Raw genomic sequence first — 18,189 nt, forward strand, 5'->3', positions numbered from 1 at the left:
CAACTATCGACATGTATTCTTTTCCAAGACTTAGAGTTGGTTTGATATCGCAGGTACGCTCCTACCAAATCCCTACTACCACAAGAAAGGTGATTCCGGTTTATCCTCCTGTGGAACAAAGACAAAAACCCAACCTTTTACAGACTTTAACAGATGTGAATCTAAAAAGTTTAGACCCACAGGGCTGGAAACGTCAATTAGTATCTAAGAACTCACGTCAAAGTCTAAGAGCTGGTGACGTGGTTCGTGTGGTTTATGATCAATCCAAGTGTTCGCATGATAATTTCGTCGGTTACGTGCTTAGCGTCAATCGTAAGGAATTGGTACAAGATTCATCCCTGCTATTGAGAAATCAAATTTCCAAGACGGCTGTAGAGATGAGAGTCCCAGTTTTCTCACCCTTAATAGAAAGAATTGATCTGTTGAAGAAGACCGATGGCAAGAGACAACGTAATAGACACTACTACATTAGAGGCACCAAGTTGGACGTTGGCGATCTAGAAGCAGGTCTAAGGAAGAGAAAATAAGAGAACTAACTCCAAATAACTCAATAACCCTTGTATATAACGTATCTAGAGTGGAAAATAAACAAAATTTGACATTACAACATTCTTATATTCTTATTTCGTATCTTACTCGTATTTGAAAATCTTGGAGTTGACTCTTTGGCTGTTATCCCTAAAGCCCGCAACACCATCGTGAGAAGTCTTTTCTTCGGCTTCGACATCGGCTAGAAGTCTGTCCCAGCGCTGTTTCTCCCTTACTTGTTCCTTGTTTGGATGCAATTTTCTTTCGTACATACTCAACCCCATAGATGCTAGTAAAAGACCGACCGTGATAAATTGAGCGTACATTCTTGCTTGAACCGCCTTTTGAGCTTTGGTCATAATAGGATCCTTGTCAACGACTACCCATGATCCGTACATAGAAGCTGCCCATGCACCAACGATAATTTTGTACTTGTTATTGGATAAACCTTCCACTAATTTTTGCTTCATTGACATCTCTTTCCATTTCCTGTGTTCTTCCAAGGCATCAGCAGATTCACCACCACTACTATACATCATAGAATCGAATTTATTCGATGCTTCTTCAGCGCAGATCGCAGTCATAAGGGTTGGTGGTGAAATCCAGAAAGCTGTCTTGATGGACCAAGGCCATCTTCTTGGTTGAAATCTGGGGTATCTGATGGGGGCAAACTTCCATACGGCACCTGCAATGGCAAACCCTGCAATAGCACCCTTGACACCACCAGCGATTGTATGGTACTTGTGGGCTTCAATCTCTTCCTTGGATAGAATCTTCATGCTGTGATATTATTACTAGTAACTTGACCTCAAGCTAGTATTGATTACTTACTCGTATCTTCGTATCTTCTTCTGCAACAAAAAAAGTACTCTCCTTAATCCCAAGTCTGTCGGAAGCTAAACGATGCTCTTATATATAATTTTTCAAACCCATACCGTAACTTGGCGATAATATAAAAAGAGGAATGGAGTGAATTAACGGCAAACAAACTCCAAATAGGTAGTAACAGGTAACAACCAAATTTAACCCATCCGACTTCCTGTCTATTCCGATATACGCCACTGATTGTCATGAAATCAGGGTTCTTGTCTCTATGAGAAACACTCTATGTAGGCTGGAGTTACCTAATGAAGCTATGCCCGTTACACTGGGACTTGAAATGCAAGGATTTTCTGTTGCGTCAGTTGAGCCTGTATTGAGAGTCACCAACCCACTATTTGTGCATATACGATCTATTATTCTATACGAGTTTATATACGATGATCGCGTAGAAGTACAAAGTCATCATGAAATGCATTAGAACTGAATCTCAGATTTTGAAACAGAACTGTCCAAGACAATTGCTAAACTATTCAGCCAGTCTCTAGGGTTTTGCAAACGTAAAATCAAAATCGATTTCTTTGCTCTTGAAGCGTCAGCTCCGAGCTTGAGCTATTTGTATATCGGTTTTATGCTAATCAACCACAGCTGTGGTCCGCCAAGACGAAGCGCTGCCTTCCGATTGGTCGGTCGGAACGGCTAAGCGACAACGACACAAATGTCTGCGTCAGTAATTCAAATAAGAAAATAATAATATTTCTCTTTAAATCCCCAGAATAATCATTTGCCCTTCTTTTTTACCTCTTATTAATAAAGTAGCATAGGAAGAATTCGAGAGCAGTAAGCGAAATTATTATTACTATTATTATGAGGTTTTCATCGGTATTATTGTCACTTTTGATAGGTTCCGCCAGCGCTGAAGAATATTTGATAAGATTCAAGAGCCCTGATGGGTTCCAATTTTTCATGAATTCTGCCAAAGATCACACAAAAAATTTTAAGGAGTTTTTCCACAACAAAATTTCACATACTTTCTCATTTGGATCATTTAGAGGTATTACAGTTGATATCTCCCAAGATGTAGTGGAAAAAATTCGCAATAATCCACTTGTGGCTGACTTAGTTCCTAATATTCAATTCAAGGCATTTGATGATGTGCTAGGTGTACAGGAACTCCAACAAAATTATCATGGCGATAATCTTGATGATGAAGACGGGTTTAATCCCTTCAAGGTTAAAGTGCAAGGGGAAGCGCCGCGCCATCTCGCACGGCTGTCAAGAAGAGCGCCATTACCTTACGAATTCGATGATGAATTAAGATACGAAGAGAGTTTCAATTATTACTATTATAAATGGCACAAGGGTAGAAATATCAATGCATATATTATTGATACTGGAATCTATAAAGAACATAAGGACTTCTGTGGACGTGCCATATTCGGCCGAGACTTTACAGGGGAAGGTCCTGGTGATCGTAATGGACATGGAACTCACGTTGCTGGCATTGTGGGATCGAGCAACTTTGGTGTTGCTAAAAAGGTGAATTTAATTGAGGTTAAAGCTTTGAACAATAGAGGCCAAGGCAATTTAACAACAGTAATTAGCGCTGTTGAATTTGCCGTGAATCATTGTAAATCATCGGGCAAAAAGGGTTGCGTTGCCAATCTTTCATTGGGTGCCGTCAGAAACAGTGTAATAAATCAAGCAATTAAAGCTGCTCATGAAGCAGGCCTCATTATTGTAGTTGCAGCAGGTAATTCTAATATTAATGCATGTTGGAATAGCCCTGCCTCTGCACCTGAGGCTATTACTGTAGGCGCCTTTGATGATCGTACAGATACAATTGCAAAATTTAGTAATTGGGGTCCATGTGTTGATATTTTTGCATCAGGCGTCAAAGTTAAATCATTGTCTGCATTCCCACCTCATAAACCAATTGCATTTTCAGGTACTTCGATGGCTTCACCAAGTGTTACTGGACTTGTTGCTATATTATTGGATAAAGGCGTTGAACCAGAAAATATTAAGGCTAAGCTTGTGGAATTAGCTACTCATGACCTTCTACAAAGGCGTACATTGTTTTTCAAACCTGGTACACCAAATAGAATTGCATTTAATGGTATGGAAAGAGAAGATGATGAATATGATGATGCTGTCTATCCAATTGTCGATTTGGAATCATTAGTACAAGAGTTACAAAATTATCAACCACCTCCATTAGAAGTTAATAATAAAGATGGCAAATTTGATATCATCAATTTTAAAGATGATTCACCGTTACCAATGGGTACGATCGATTTGACAAAGAGGAAGATTCTATCACCTGGAGAAGAAAATTAAAAAAATTGATCTTTAATTCTTTAAAGAAGGAAAAACTGATATGATATAATAATCTATATGTACAAGTGCATTAATCGTCATCAGGGAAGGAAGGCGAAGGAGAAAGGAGAAAAAAGATCTATATAAAGATAATAGTAGTAATAATACACGCTTAATTTAGAAGCGATTTTTTAACCAAACTCCAACTACCTGCGGCACCTGCCATCATTGCAGACGCATATCCCATTGGTTTTAAACCTCTAGATGATCTGAAGATGGCACCAGTGATTGCACCAGCACCAATCGATCCGACAGTATCATGCTTACCTCTATAGGAGTCAATGGAGGAATTGATCAAATTGTACATCATTGCTAAAACACCCATATTGTTACCAAGGAATGGACCTCTTCTAGTTACATGATTAAGCACGGTGTTCAACTGTAGTTTCCCCGGACTATTTGGTGGAATATTTCTTAAACCTTCAAAAAAACCATATGCACCACCAGATCCCAATCCAATTAGATATACAGCACCAGTACCGTAACAAAGATCGTCACCCCAACCACGTGAAGGAATCAAACCTTGGGAACCTTCCATTGTTGACAGTTGTTCTTCCTCTAGATCTAAAAATTCAACACCTTTGTCTAGTCCCGCTAGGGGATGCAATTTGTTCACATCAAGGGCACCAGGTGTTTGAATGACGTTCGAAACATTGGTCAATTGAGATGGGTCAAACCCTAGAGTCTGCTCCAAATTTGAATCTTGCTCTTGTGAATTCTTCTGCTCTTGAGGCTCTGATCTACTGAACCAACCCATCTCGACAAAAAGGTAAACGCTTTTGGTTATAGTATGTTATACTTTGGTCGCTAACACTACCACCTTGTGCTCAAAACTCTGCAACTTTTGTCATATTGGGCGAAACTGGATTCAAAATTTCACCACCGGAAAAAAAAAAAAAAAAAATAAAAATTTGTCAACCGCTCGTATTTTATGATCAGAAGTAGCGATTTACAGTTTCGAAGTGTCAGCGTCAGTAAATAAGAAACCAAGATAGAAGAAACTCGATGAAATGCATAAAATATATAAAGTGTCAAAGCTACTGGAATCAATCTATCATTTATCATGACTATACTCAGTAGAATTACCTTGAATTTCTGAAGTACCTTGCAGAAAAAATTGACAAGATGCAAATGCAAGCGCCACAACCAATATTGGTTATTGACCCGACGGAAGCCGCCAGACTACAGAGAGCTCATCGTCATTTGCACGTTTCGTTTGATCTGTTCTCTACAGAACTGCAAAGATTGGAGGCTACTAAAATATTCCTGCCTCAATGGCAGTATCCTGAACAGGAGAATAATGAAGAATGGGCAATGGTGCCTTCCCCATCACCAATTGTGTCACAGGAAACATCTCACAGCGCGCTAGATGTACAAATTCAATCTTATAGATCCTACGCGGCCAAGTGTAATGGTAGGATGAGGTTTTGGGAGTCTGCGAGACGCCGTAACCAACCAGAGGGTGAACGCATTTTCAGCGATTCCGACTACGACAATGATGAAGATGATACTATATGCGCTGAAATGGATTATCAATTGCACAGCGAAGACGAGAAGCAGGAAGTAGAAGAGCAAGATCAGACTGAACCAGGATTGACCGCATTAAAAAAGCTTTATAGAGCATACCAGGCGATCATACATACGTGAATAAAAAACAAATGATAAAAAAAAAAAAGATTCATATATCCATTCCATACATAAGCACATTAAACATCCTCAATTCTTAGGTATGTGGTTGTACCAGATTTTCTTGCTTCTTCGTAGAACTAGGAGCATCGTTTGAATCATCATCCTCCTCCGCGTCAGTATCGGTATCAGCGTCCACGACATCAATAGTCTTGACAAAATCCGTCAGCGTATCATTGAAGCTTTTAACGCCGGAAACAATACTACCAAAGAGCCAGGATAAAGTTGATTGAGATTCTTCTTCATTTGCATCAGTTGGCATTGTTGTTGTATTGAATGATTCACTTCTAATTGACATTGTGGTTTCTTAATACTGGAGTTTTTAGTGTTCAGTAGCAGTGAAAAGAATCCTTATTATAATTAATGTCAAAAGTGGCTTAAGTGATTTGCTATTTTAAGGGTACTATGCTTTTAATGTGTCCCTGAGTAAGTTTTAGGGCGGTATATTCCGTTACCCGATAATCAAAAACCGAGTTACCGATTAACCGTACACCAGACGGGAGAGAGGGGGGGTACATCAGATAATTGATGGTAGAGGCAGAAGGGCAAAGCTTCAGAATGTAAACGGCATCCCCCCCAGATTCATCGTTAATAGTGCACCTTTTTATCCTTGATGATATACAGGATCCAAGGAGTTAGATCATGTGATAATCATATGCCCTATTAGCCGCCGATAGATATGTTACCCGCACATCATATGATACGTTCGATGTAAAGCATTTAAACCAATAACTATGTACGCGGGATACCCAGAGATTTAAGTATGTTTATTCATAGATCATCACCCGTATTCTACCCTGCAGCATTCTTCTCCCTTTTAATATGTGATTACCCACAGTTATTTCATTGGTTTTCCTTCTGCTTCCGTTACGCGTTACGAACGCCTTACATCACGATTTTTTTTCAACAATTTTTTTGTTGGCGGTTTCTTCGTTCACTGCGCGACGAGAGTATATAAAGGAGGTGGGTCCACTGCTACTCGGCGGCAACCAAGACTCCAAACAAACCATCACAATCAAGGGTATGTATAGGGGGGTAATAAAATAAGAGAGGGAAAATTGTTGACGAGTTATTGAGAATGGCATTGACAAGATAAACTGGCAAAAGCTTGTTTATCTTTCTTTTATTTCATTTTATTTTATTTTTCTGTTTCATTTTCGTGTTTTTCATGTAGGGTTGACAAGCTATCAGGGTTGCGAGGGACATTCTACCGGATGGCATATACGATTATCAAGGAATGGGAAGGATGCCATGGCATCAGATATAGGATCTGTAATATGAAAAATGTATTTTTTTGGTTCGATTGATCTTCGGCCCGCTGTTTCCTTTGCTCGCTCGGCTTGTCTGTTCGTTTGTCTGTCTACCTTTTTTTTTTCGTTCGTTTTTGTCTTCTCTCTTTTCGACAATCCAACAACGTTTCCTATCTCAATCCAACAATATTATACAAGAGAAAAAAATAAGAATAAAAAAAACCAAACAACAAAAAGATTGGATTCAGATTGTAGTGGCAGTAATACTAACATCAAGACGATTTCTAGCCTCTTTAGACAAATACGATTCAATTTTGTGAGCAGTTTACCACGCCTGCGTTTAACCCGTTGTTTTCATTTTAATAGAACTCAATTGAAGATGAGTGAGGAGAGCCTTTTTGAAGTTAGTTCAAAAGTGGGAGTTGAAGAAATAGCGGATTATGCAAAAGAACATGCAAAATTACCAGCAAGTTTTATAGGTTACAGGACCGTAGATAAAGCGGAAGAGAGTCCACTTAAAGATTTCGTTAGAAACCATGGTGGTCATACCGTCATTTCAAAGATTCTAATTGCAAACAATGGTATTGCAGCTGTTAAAGAAATCAGATCTGTAAGGAAATGGGCTTACGAAACATTTGGTGACGATAGAGCTGTTCAATTTGTTGCAATGGCAACCCCAGAAGATTTAGAGGCCAATGCAGAGTATATTCGTATGGCTGAGCAATACGTAGAAGTTCCAGGTGGTACAAACAACAACAACTATGCCAATGTGGATCTTATCGTTGAAATTGCAGAAAGAGCTGACGTTGACGCAGTATGGGCTGGTTGGGGTCATGCAAGTGAAAATCCAGATTTACCTGAGACGCTTGCAAATTCTAAACGTAAAATTCTTTTCATCGGTCCACCAGGTAACGCCATGAGATCTTTAGGTGACAAAATTTCATCAACCATTGTCGCCCAGCACGCAAAGGTTCCATGTATTCCTTGGTCAGGTACAGGTGTTGATAAAGTTCGTATTGATTATGAATCAGGTTTAGTGTGCGTTGATGATGAAATTTATAAGCAAGGTTGTTCTACATCCGCGGAAGATGGGTTAGAACGTGCTAAGAAGATTGGATTCCCAGTCATGGTAAAGGCCTCAGAAGGTGGTGGTGGTAAAGGTATTAGACAAGTACATCGTGCAGAAGATTTCATACCGTTATACAACCAAGCAGCCAATGAAATTCCAGGTTCCCCCATCTTTATTATGAAATTAGCAGGTAGAGCCCGCCATTTGGAAGTTCAATTATTAGCCGATCAATACGGTGCAAATGTTTCATTATTTGGTCGTGATTGTTCCGTACAAAGACGTCATCAAAAGATTATTGAAGAGGCACCAGTTACCATTGCCAAACCTGATACCTTTAAGGAGATGGAGAAAGCTGCTGTCAGATTGGGTAAATTAGTCGGTTACGTTTCTGCAGGTACAGTGGAGTATCTTTATTCTCATGATGATGATCAATTCTATTTCTTAGAATTAAATCCTCGCTTACAAGTGGAACATCCAACTACAGAAATGGTTAGTGGTGTCAACTTACCGGCAGCTCAATTACAAATTGCAATGGGTATCCCCATGCATAGAATAAGAGACATTAGAATGCTCTACGGTATGCACCCTCAACAATCGACAAAGATCGATTTTGAATTTGCAAACGAAGAATCTTCCACCACACAGAGAAAGCCAACGCCAAAGGGTCATTGTACTGCATGTCGTATTACATCTGAAGATCCAAACGAAGGTTTTAAACCATCCGGTGGGTCACTTCACGAACTAAATTTTAGATCATCTTCTAACGTTTGGGGGTATTTCTCCGTGGGTAACAATGGTGGTATTCATTCCTTTTCAGATTCCCAATTTGGTCACATCTTTGCCTTTGGTGAAAATAGACAAGCATCTAGAAAGCATATGGTTGTAGCATTGAAGGAATTATCCATTAGAGGTGATTTCAGAACGACAGTGGAATATTTAATTAAACTTTTAGAAACCGAAGATTTTGAGAAAAATACAATTACTACAGGTTGGTTAGACGATTTGATCTCTCAAAAGATGACCGCCGAAAAGCCGGACCCAACTTTAGCAGTTATTTGTGGTGCCGCAACAAAGGCATTCATTGCATCTGAAGCTGCTCGTCAAAATTATATCAATTCTTTGAAAAAGGGTCAAGTGCCTAGTAAATCCCTGTTGCAAACCATGTATCCAGTGGAATTCATTCATGAAGGTAAACGTTACAAGTTTACAGTGGCCAAATCTGCAGACGACCGTTATACACTTTTCATCAATGGATCCAAATGTGAAGTTCGTATACGTAAACTGTCTGATGGTGGTCTTTTGATTGCCATTGGCGGTAAATCACATACGATTTACTGGAAGGATGAAGTTAGTGCTACCAGATTGTCTGTGGATTCTATGACTACTTTATTAGAAGCAGAAGATGATCCAACTCAGCTACGTACTCCATCCCCTGGTAAATTGGTTAAATTTTTGGTGGATAACGGTGACCACATCGATGGTGGCCAAACCTACGCTGAAGTGGAAGTCATGAAGATGCAAATGCCGCTAGTGGCACAAGAGAGCGGTGTGGTACAATTATTAAAGCAACCAGGTTCCACCATCGCTGCTGGTGACATTATTGCCATTTTAAGTTTAGATGATCCATCCAAGGTTAAACACGCATTACCTTTTGAAGGTATGTTACCAGACTTCGGTGCTCCTATAATTGAAGGTACTAAGCCAGCTTATAAGTTCAGATCATTAGAGACTACTTTACAAAACATTTTGAATGGGTATGATAACCAAGTAATTATGAATCCATCTTTGCAAGAGTTAATCAAAGTTCTAAGAGATCCTCAATTACCTTACTCTGAATGGTCCATGCAAATCTCCGCATTGCATTCTAGATTACCACCAAAGTTGAATGAACAATTGAGTCAATTGGTGGACCGTTCCTCCAAGAGAAATGCCCTTTTCCCTGCTAGACAATTGAATAAACTATTGGAAAGTGCAACAAAACAACCTGATTCTGATCCTTCGTTGACACCTGTGGTGGAACCATTATTGGATGTCACTCGCCGTTATGCCAACGGTTTAGAAGCCCATGAACACTCTGTTTTTGTGAAATTCTTGGAAGAGTATTACAACGTGGAAAAACTGTTTAGTTCTACCACCGAGGACAACGTTATCTTGAAATTGAGAGATGAATATTCCGACAATTTGGAAAAAGTGGTGGTCATCGTTCTATCTCACGCTAAGGTCGCCGCTAAGAACAACTTGATTTTAGCCATTTTGAGACACTACCAACCTTTGTGTAAGATGTCTTCCCAGGTGGCTTCCATTATCTCAGGTCCTTTAAAACACATTGTGGAATTGGAATCAAAGGCTACTGCTAGGGTTGCCTTGCAAGCTAGAGAAATTCTAATCCAAGGTGCTCTACCATCTGTTAAGGAAAGATCTGAACAAGTGGAACACATTTTGAAATCATCTGTGGTTAGACCTACTTATGGCGCAACCAATCCAAAACGTTCAGAACCTGATATGGAAGTCTTAAAGGACTTGATTGATTCCAACTATGTGGTTTTTGATGTTTTGACTCCATTCTTGAGCTACCCAGATCCTGCTGTGGCAGCTGCTGCAGCTCAAGTTTACGTTCGTCATGCTTACAGAGCTTATACCATTGGTGAGGTCAAAGTTTGTGAAGGTACTACTACACCAATCTGCAAATGGAAATTCCAAATGCCATCTGCAGCTTTCACCTCTATTCCACAAATTAAAACTAAATTCGGTATGAACAGGGCTATCTCTGTCTCTGATTTGACCTACGTGGCTGATCCTGAAAATTCTCCACTAAGAACTGGTATCTTGGTGTCTGCCGAACACTTGGACGATGTGGATGATTCTCTTGCCCAAAGTTTGGAAACAATCCCTAACACATCTTCTTCTGCAGCAGCTGCTGGTCCTGTTCCTGACAGATCTGTTAGCTCTTCATCTTTGAGTAATGTGACTAACGTTTACGTTCAATCCACTGATGGCTTTGAATCTGAAGCCGATGTCTTGAGCAGATTGAGAGAAATTTTAGATTCCAACAAGCAAGAATTGATCTCCTCTGCTATCCGTCGTATTACATTTATCTTTGGTTACAGTGATGGTTCTTATCCAAAGTATTACACTTTCAAGGGACCTGCTTATGAGGAAGATAAGACCATTCGTCACATTGAACCTGCCTTGGCTTACCAATTGGAATTGGGAAGAATGTCCAACTTCAACATCAAGCCAATCTTTACTGAAAACAGAAATATTCACGTTTATGAAGCTGTTGGTAAGAGTACTCCTTTGGATAAGAGATTCTTCACTAGAGGTATCATTAGAACCGGTCGTATCCGTGATGACATTTCTATCCAAGAATATTTGACCTCTGAAGCCAATAGATTGATGAGTGACATCTTGGACAACTTGGAAATTATTGATACTTCTAACTCTGACTTGAACCACATCTTTATCAACTTCTCTGCCGTATTTGACGTTTCTCCTGAAGATGTGGAAGCTGCCTTTGGAGGATTCTTGCAAAGATTTGGTAAGAGATTATTGAGATTGCGTGTTGCCTCTGCTGAGATCCGTATCATTATTAAGGATCCCGAAACTGGCGCACCAGTTCCTCTACGTGCATTAATCAACAATGTCTCTGGTTATGTTGTTAAGACTGAGTTATACACCGAAGTTAAGAATGCGAACGGTGATTGGGTCTTTAAATCCTTGGGTAAACCAGGATCCATGCATTTAAGACCTATTGCCACACCATACCCTGTAAAGGAATGGTTGCAACCAAAACGTTACAAGGCACACTTGATGGGCACAACTTATGTGTATGATTTCCCTGAACTATTCCATCAAGCCCTTGTCTCACAATGGCAAAAATTCTCTCCAAAGACTAAGTTGAACGATAATTTCTTCATTGCCAATGAATTGATTGAAGATGAAAATGGTGAACTGACTGAAGTTGACCGTGAACCAGGTGCTAACACTATCGGTATGGTTGCTTTCAAAATTACCGCCAAGACACCAGAGTACCCTCGTGGTCGTCAATTTGTGATTGTCTCCAACGATATCACTTTCAAGGTTGGTTCTTTCGGACCTCAAGAAGATGAATTCTTCAATAAGGTTACTGAATACGCCAGAAAGCGCGGTATTCCTAGAATCTACTTGTCTGCCAACTCTGGTGCTAGAATCGGTATTGCTGAAGAATTGGTCCCATTATTCCAAGTTGCATGGAAGGATCCTAAGGATTCTACAAAGGGATTTGATTACTTGTACTTGACATCTGAAGGTTTAAGAGAACTAAAGAAATACGGTAAGGACCATAGCGTTGTTACTGAACGTGTTGTCGAAAACGGTGAAGAAAGACATTTAATCAAGGCTATCATTGGTGTCGATGAAGGTTTAGGTGTGGAATGTTTGAGAGGTTCTGGTTTAATTGCTGGTGCCACTTCAAAGGCCTACCAAGATATCTTCACCATTACTTTGGTTACTTGTAGATCCGTCGGTATTGGTGCTTACTTGGTTAGATTGGGTCAAAGAGCTATTCAAGTGGAAGGTCAACCTATCATCTTGACTGGTGCACCAGCCATCAATAAGGTGTTAGGTAGAGAAGTCTACACTTCTAACTTGCAACTCGGTGGTACTCAAATTATGTACAACAATGGTGTTTCTCATTTGACCGCTTCTGATGATTTGGCTGCTATTGAAAAGATTCTAGCATGGTTGTCCTACATTCCAGCTAAGCGTAACATGCCAGTACCAATCTTGGAGACTGAAGATAAATGGGATAGAGAGGTGGAATACTTCCCACCTAAGGAGGAAACTTACGACGTGAGATGGTTAATTGCCGGTCGTGATTCTCCTGAAGGATTCGAAAGAGGTTTGTTCGACAAGGACTCCTTTATGGAAACACTTTCTGGCTGGGCTAAAGGTGTTGTTGTTGGTAGAGCTCGTCTAGGTGGTATTCCAATGGGTGTCATTGGTGTCGAAATTAGAACCATGCAAAACTTGACCCCTGCAGATCCTGCTAACCCAGATTCTACTGAATCTGTGTCTCAAGAAGCTGGACAAGTGTGGTACCCTAATTCTGCTTTCAAGACTGCTCAAGCTATCCGTGATTTCAACCATGGTGAACAATTGCCTTTAATGATCTTAGCTAACTGGAGAGGTTTCTCTGGTGGTCAAAGAGACATGTACAACGAGGTCTTGAAATATGGTTCCTTTATCGTCGATGCTCTTGTCGATTACAAGCAACCTATTATGATTTACATTCCTCCAACAGGTGAATTGAGAGGTGGTTCCTGGGTTGTTGTTGATCCATCGATCAACAAGGAACACATGGAAATGTATGCCGATAAAGAATCTAGAGCAGGTGTTTTGGAACCAGCTGGTATGGTTGGTGTCAAATACCGTAGAGAGAAGTTGTTGGCCACTATGTCTAGATTGGATGACACCTACAGATCATTGAAGGAGAAATTATCTGATGCATCTTTGAGCCCAGAAGAACATCAAGAAATTTCCAAGAAATTGTCCATCCGTGAGAAACAGTTGTTACCAATCTACAGTTCCATCAGTGTCCAATTTGCCGACTTACACGACAGATCTGACCGTATGTTGGCTAAGGGTGTGATTAGAAAAGAATTACAATGGGTTAATTCTCGTCGTTTCTTCTTCTGGAGATTGAGACGTAGATTGAACGAGGAATATTTGATGAGAAGATTGGATGTTGAATTACCACTTGCTTCCAGGTTGGAAAAGATCGCCAGATTGAGATCTTGGTACCCAGCATCTGTTGACCATGAAAATGATAGACAAGTGGCCTCTTGGATTGAAGAAAACTTCCAATTGTTAGATGAACATTTGAAGGCTTTGAAACTAGAATCCTTTGCTCAAAGCCTGGCTAAATCTTTGAGAAGTGACCACGATAATGTTATAACTGGTCTCTCCGAAGTGTTGAAGATGATGTCCGCTGAGGATAAGGAGAAGATCATCAAAAGCTTGAAATAAGAAAGACTAATAGTACTTGTGAATTAATTGCATATGAGAAAAGCGTGGTTAAGAAAAGAAAAGAAAAGATAAGATAAGAAAAAAAAATGATAAATTGGGATAAGAGTCGCTGGTAACTGCAGCAGGGTTTCGTTGTTGTTTTCCCCATTGTAAGTTGTCTTTGCTCTTTTTCTCTAAGATAAAGTAAATGTAACATAGTTGAATTAAACTTAAATTTTAAATTAAAATTAAGAGATATTTATAAGAATAAAAATGCAGTATTTTTTGTATATGTATATGTATTTTAAGTTTTAATTTTCTTCGATTCTTGTACGCCCTCCTGTTCCAACGATTGCCTCTTTTCTGCCTGTCTTTGTTTAGATTTTAATTCATTGGTCCTTTGTTTGGCCAATTTTTCTTGTTGTCTACAGTTTTCAATAAACGGTAGTGGATCCCCAAGTGGGTCGCCTTTGGGTCCTAATAGACCCAGTACGTGTTCGATCTCTTGAAATGTTTTACAACGCGCAAAAAATTGGTAAAACTTCGATTTGCCCGGTACAATTCTCGAAATCATATATTTGGTATTCCCCAAGTTATTATCGTAATCGTTAGCTATTCTCACATATTGCTTAACCACATCAAACCATTCAATTGGTGAATCTAAGAACACTGTAGGGTTCTGTTCTGCACAATCTGCCATCATACCACCGATCTCCTTCGGTAATTCTAGATCCCTTTGTATCTCTTGGAAATGTGATCTACTTTTAATACCCCCATTTATGATTAACGTTACACCGTTTGTTTGGCAAACCTCGTAAATCTCTTTGATATAACCTCTGATTGGTTGTTCTCTGTTTCTCATCGGTGTAGTTCTACAATGAACCGTTAAATGTGAAATACCAGTTTGACATAGTCTGTTAATTAGTTGCAAGGTATCTTCCCTGTTGTCTAAGAGCCTAATCTTTACACTTATTGTCTTGCCATATGGTCTACCCACTTTTTCCACTAATTCACAAAGAATTTCGCATAATTTGTCAGGAGTTCTCAATAGAGCTGCTCCCATACCAGAATGGATCGAAAAGTGCTTAGGGCAACCTGCATTGATATCAATGCCATCAACATCTTGTATTACTGTCAACGCTGCCTGAATGGCCAATGATGGAGTTGATGTACCAATTTGGAACACAATTTTGCCCTTTTCAATCTGTGGGCAAGTTCTAAACACAGGAGACGTTGTACCGTCAACCAAGTAATCTACACAACCAAGTTTCTCATTTACATGCCTCTTACATTGAATCAGTTTCTTATCAATAATTTCAGGTCCCCAGACCAAATCTGCACCGTTTCTAATCGCTAAAATTCGTGTGGGTAGTTCACCAGCACGAACCATCGGCGCCAGCACCAATTTACCAGCAAATGACAGCATATTGTATCGTTTTTCCTAGTGATCTATTCTCGATGATATTATCTTTTCATCTCATCTCATCTCATCTCGCTGCATTCCATGTTGAAAAATTTCTGAAATAATCCGATAGAAGCATATGAGCATCTAAACAGGAATTCGCGTCCTGAAACCAATCATTTTCCTGAAACAGTTTTAGTTGTCTAGAATGTAGAATTGGTCTATTGTGACATTAGTCTCCATGGTCGCGTATATAAGTAAAGTAACGTTTTAATGTGTACCCCAGGTATCAGCATGTTTATGCGTCGCATTGTACCTAGTGCAAGCATTACCACAGCTACTACGGCTATTATTGCTGGTGCTACAATATGTTCAAGAATTTTAAGGCTAGGATTCGTTCAGGCTCCAGTCAATTGAAAAGTAGCGGCGCTCATGGGTTAGATAAGTTGGCTAAAAGCGGTAGCAAAAGAAGTGCTAGTGGTAGTGCTGCCACTACTTCTAGTAACAACCGTAAAAGTCGAAACGACGGGCATGACGATGGAATAGACCAACAAAGGTCCATTTCGGCACCTGGAACTTCACAACCAGGATATCAGTCACATTTCGCCGATAACAGGTCCCCTAGGCAAGCTTATAGACCACCACCAATTGGGGCAGGGGATGAATTGACGTATTCGCCAGTACCCTCTAGTAAGAGCTTTCCCAAGAGTACACGTCACTATTCACAAGAAAATCCATACAGTGAGAGGAATTCTTTGACGATGCTAGGTGGTCCAAACCACTATGTTTACGACAATGCTGCCTATGATACCAATGATAAGGAATTCAACATTTTTAGCAAACCAGATGGTATAACGCCATGTTCTTCTAGGTTGGTGGTACAAAGTTTGACAAGTGCGTTTAAGGAGTCCATATCACACGTTGGTGATACGAAAGTTTTGCAACAGGTGGTTAAACCGAATTTACATCACTTCTCAAAGGAAGAAGTTCAAGAGGTGAAAAGATTGATCTGTAAGTTGTTTCCCTACGATGGCTGTACTTTGAAAGACCAGGCTTTGAAGAAATCGATCAACGAATCATTCGGAGATAATGTAATTAGACTGACCGTAGCGTTAAGAATTATCTGGAGTTCATTCCCCAGGGGAATTATACCATGGGATTCGTACTATAAATTCACCAAGTGGGAATCACAAACTGGATTCCCACCAGAATCGTTCCACTTCAGGTTTTCGAAATTTCTACCTGACAGAAATTATACATTTTGCACATTTGCATTTTTGGAATTTTTACTATGCATTCTTTTACAGAAGAATAAATTGATGCTCGACAAAAGTATTCAAATGGACTTAATCTTCACGGCAGGTGCGACTGCATTTGTTAGGGATCCAAGCTATTGTAGTCCGGCAAATGAAGAAACGCCCCCTGTTATAAGATCCTATTATCAACGTGGTAATGCGCTGCACAGACTGTTTGTCGGGTACATACGGTCATTAAACCATGAACGTAAGATGACTGATGTCTATTTGCTAGATATATTTCAAATCGAGCAATATCCACCAAGACCTTATAAGGCACGCTCAGCAAAGGCACTGACGTTAACAATTCCTAAGGGTAACCCAGACGGTAATGATTTTACTTCATTGATAAGTCAAGCGGCTTCTGCAAAGAAAAGATTTTATGCGTCAAGTTCTTCGTTCTCACGTATTGAAAACGCATTCTTGGATCAATTCGAAGAGCAAACTTTACGTGTCATTATGAGTTTTTTCTCTGAATCATCAAACCGTTATATTACAACGTTTGACGATGGATTCGATGCTGACTTTTTACAAGGGGCTTCCAAACGTAATAAATCACATACTCGTAAGGTAAGTGATGATAATATGGTCGCGACTTGGTTACAAATGGCAAAGGAGCAAAATGGATTCGATGAATTATTGGATGTACTTGAAAATAATCATATGCCAGAGGGAGGTACGTTGGCGCTGGGCGCCCCCGCGGCCACAATGGGCCCCACATCCCGCAGAGATCGTACTGAGGCTGCAGATAGTTCCGTTAGAATTGGTAAAACTGATATTACAGAATGGATCATCAATTCTTGGAAATACGAAATGTTTATGAGTCGTGTTCAAAATACGCTTTTGATTAAATTGACTAAAAAAGTTGATGAATGCAACTGGTTAGTTTTATCATGTGAAGAAAATGTCAATATGAATCCAAAGGCAATCCCACCTCCTGCTAAACATCCGCCAATACCAAAGGAAAGACCACATCGTTTGCAACAACCAAAGGTTACTATTAGAGAGCCAGCAACTCATTCATTACCATCCGTCAAGGAGTCTGTACCCACTGATTTTTCACATTTACCTGTTGATCTACCAATACCCGAATCTTTTGTAGAAGCTGAGCCTAAACCAGAATCGAAACCGTTGCCTAACCCAGCAGAAGAATCTTTAAAAGGACCCATTAGTGAAACCGTTAGGGAACCTTCCACGGAATCCAATGCAGATGCATCTGTGGAACCTACCAAGGTATCCAATGCAAGTTCAGTTGTGGAGTCTACCAAGGTATCCAATGCAAGTTCAGTTGCGGAACCTACCAAGGAATCCAATGCAAGTTTAGCCGAGGAACCCATCAAGGAACACAATGCAAATGCATCTGTGGAACCTACTGAGGAATCCAATGCGAGTTCAGTTGTAGAACCTACCGAAAAATCCAATGCAAGTTCAGTTATGGAGCCTACCAAAGAATCCAATGTGGATGCAGCTGAGGAACCTACCAAGCAACCTGTTAAATCATCCGTACCCTCCAATGACGCTTTAATTGCAAAATTGAATAACGTTGGCATCTCACCGAGCGCAATTGATACCCGTTATGAAAAGAACGGCAACAGAACTGCAAGAAGCAGTCGTAACATCCTGGGAGATCTATTAGAAAGCTGCTATAGTGGAAATGAGGTGGAAGCAATAAACTAACTGAAGGAAAAAGAATAATAAATAATAATTATAATAGTAATAATGTACACAGTATTTTTATTATCTTTTATTTTTTTTTTTTTTTTTTTTTTTTTTTTT

At 39.8% G+C, this 18,189-nt stretch overlaps 9 protein-coding genes across 9 annotated transcripts; 5 read left to right on the forward strand and 4 right to left on the reverse strand.

The window, feature by feature from the left end:
- Positions 1 to 11: 11 nt before the first annotated feature.
- On the forward strand, positions 12 to 527 carry IMG1 (mitochondrial 54S ribosomal protein bL19m; the record flags this gene model as incomplete). Its single annotated transcript, XM_002496770.1, has 1 exon — positions 12 to 527. The coding sequence occupies one exon, from the start codon at positions 12 to 14 to the stop codon at positions 525 to 527; it is 516 nt and encodes a 171-aa protein (XP_002496815.1).
- Positions 528 to 632: 105 nt separating this feature from the next.
- On the reverse strand, positions 633 to 1,307 carry RCF2 (Rcf2p; the record flags this gene model as incomplete). Its single annotated transcript, XM_002496771.1, has 1 exon — positions 633 to 1,307. One exon carries the CDS (start codon positions 1,305 to 1,307, stop codon positions 633 to 635), a length of 675 nt encoding a protein of 224 aa, XP_002496816.1.
- A 907-nt stretch (positions 1,308 to 2,214) lies between these two features.
- On the forward strand, positions 2,215 to 3,687 carry RRT12 (Rrt12p; the record flags this gene model as incomplete). Its single annotated transcript, XM_002496772.1, has 1 exon — positions 2,215 to 3,687. One exon carries the CDS (start codon positions 2,215 to 2,217, stop codon positions 3,685 to 3,687), a length of 1,473 nt encoding a protein of 490 aa, XP_002496817.1.
- A 151-nt stretch (positions 3,688 to 3,838) lies between these two features.
- TIM23 (protein transporter TIM23) lies at positions 3,839 to 4,483 on the reverse strand (the record flags this gene model as incomplete). Its single annotated transcript, XM_002496773.1, has 1 exon — positions 3,839 to 4,483. The coding sequence occupies one exon, from the start codon at positions 4,481 to 4,483 to the stop codon at positions 3,839 to 3,841; it is 645 nt and encodes a 214-aa protein (XP_002496818.1).
- A 368-nt stretch (positions 4,484 to 4,851) lies between these two features.
- Positions 4,852 to 5,373, forward strand: ZYRO0D08866g (uncharacterized protein; the record flags this gene model as incomplete). Its single annotated transcript, XM_002496774.1, has 1 exon — positions 4,852 to 5,373. One exon carries the CDS (start codon positions 4,852 to 4,854, stop codon positions 5,371 to 5,373), a length of 522 nt encoding a protein of 173 aa, XP_002496819.1.
- A 76-nt stretch (positions 5,374 to 5,449) lies between these two features.
- Positions 5,450 to 5,710, reverse strand: ZYRO0D08888g (uncharacterized protein; the record flags this gene model as incomplete). Its single annotated transcript, XM_002496775.1, has 1 exon — positions 5,450 to 5,710. The coding sequence occupies one exon, from the start codon at positions 5,708 to 5,710 to the stop codon at positions 5,450 to 5,452; it is 261 nt and encodes an 86-aa protein (XP_002496820.1).
- Positions 5,711 to 6,696: 986 nt separating this feature from the next.
- Positions 6,697 to 13,737, forward strand: ACC1 (acetyl-CoA carboxylase ACC1; the record flags this gene model as incomplete). The annotated part of the gene is made up of 1 exon (XM_002496776.1): positions 6,697 to 13,737. The coding sequence occupies one exon, from the start codon at positions 6,697 to 6,699 to the stop codon at positions 13,735 to 13,737; it is 7,041 nt and encodes a 2,346-aa protein (XP_002496821.1).
- Positions 13,738 to 14,020: 283 nt separating this feature from the next.
- On the reverse strand, positions 14,021 to 15,142 carry SMM1 (tRNA-dihydrouridine(20) synthase (NAD(+)); the record flags this gene model as incomplete). The annotated part of the gene is made up of 1 exon (XM_002496777.1): positions 14,021 to 15,142. One exon carries the CDS (start codon positions 15,140 to 15,142, stop codon positions 14,021 to 14,023), a length of 1,122 nt encoding a protein of 373 aa, XP_002496822.1.
- A 344-nt stretch (positions 15,143 to 15,486) lies between these two features.
- On the forward strand, positions 15,487 to 18,090 carry ZYRO0D08954g (uncharacterized protein; the record flags this gene model as incomplete). Its single annotated transcript, XM_002496778.1, has 1 exon — positions 15,487 to 18,090. The coding sequence occupies one exon, from the start codon at positions 15,487 to 15,489 to the stop codon at positions 18,088 to 18,090; it is 2,604 nt and encodes an 867-aa protein (XP_002496823.1).
- Positions 18,091 to 18,189: the final 99 nt, after the last annotated feature.

The sequence above is a fragment of the Zygosaccharomyces rouxii genome (genome assembly GCF_000026365.1).
Source record: "Zygosaccharomyces rouxii strain CBS732 chromosome D complete sequence".
Lineage (NCBI taxonomy): Eukaryota > Fungi > Ascomycota > Saccharomycetes > Saccharomycetales > Saccharomycetaceae > Zygosaccharomyces > Zygosaccharomyces rouxii.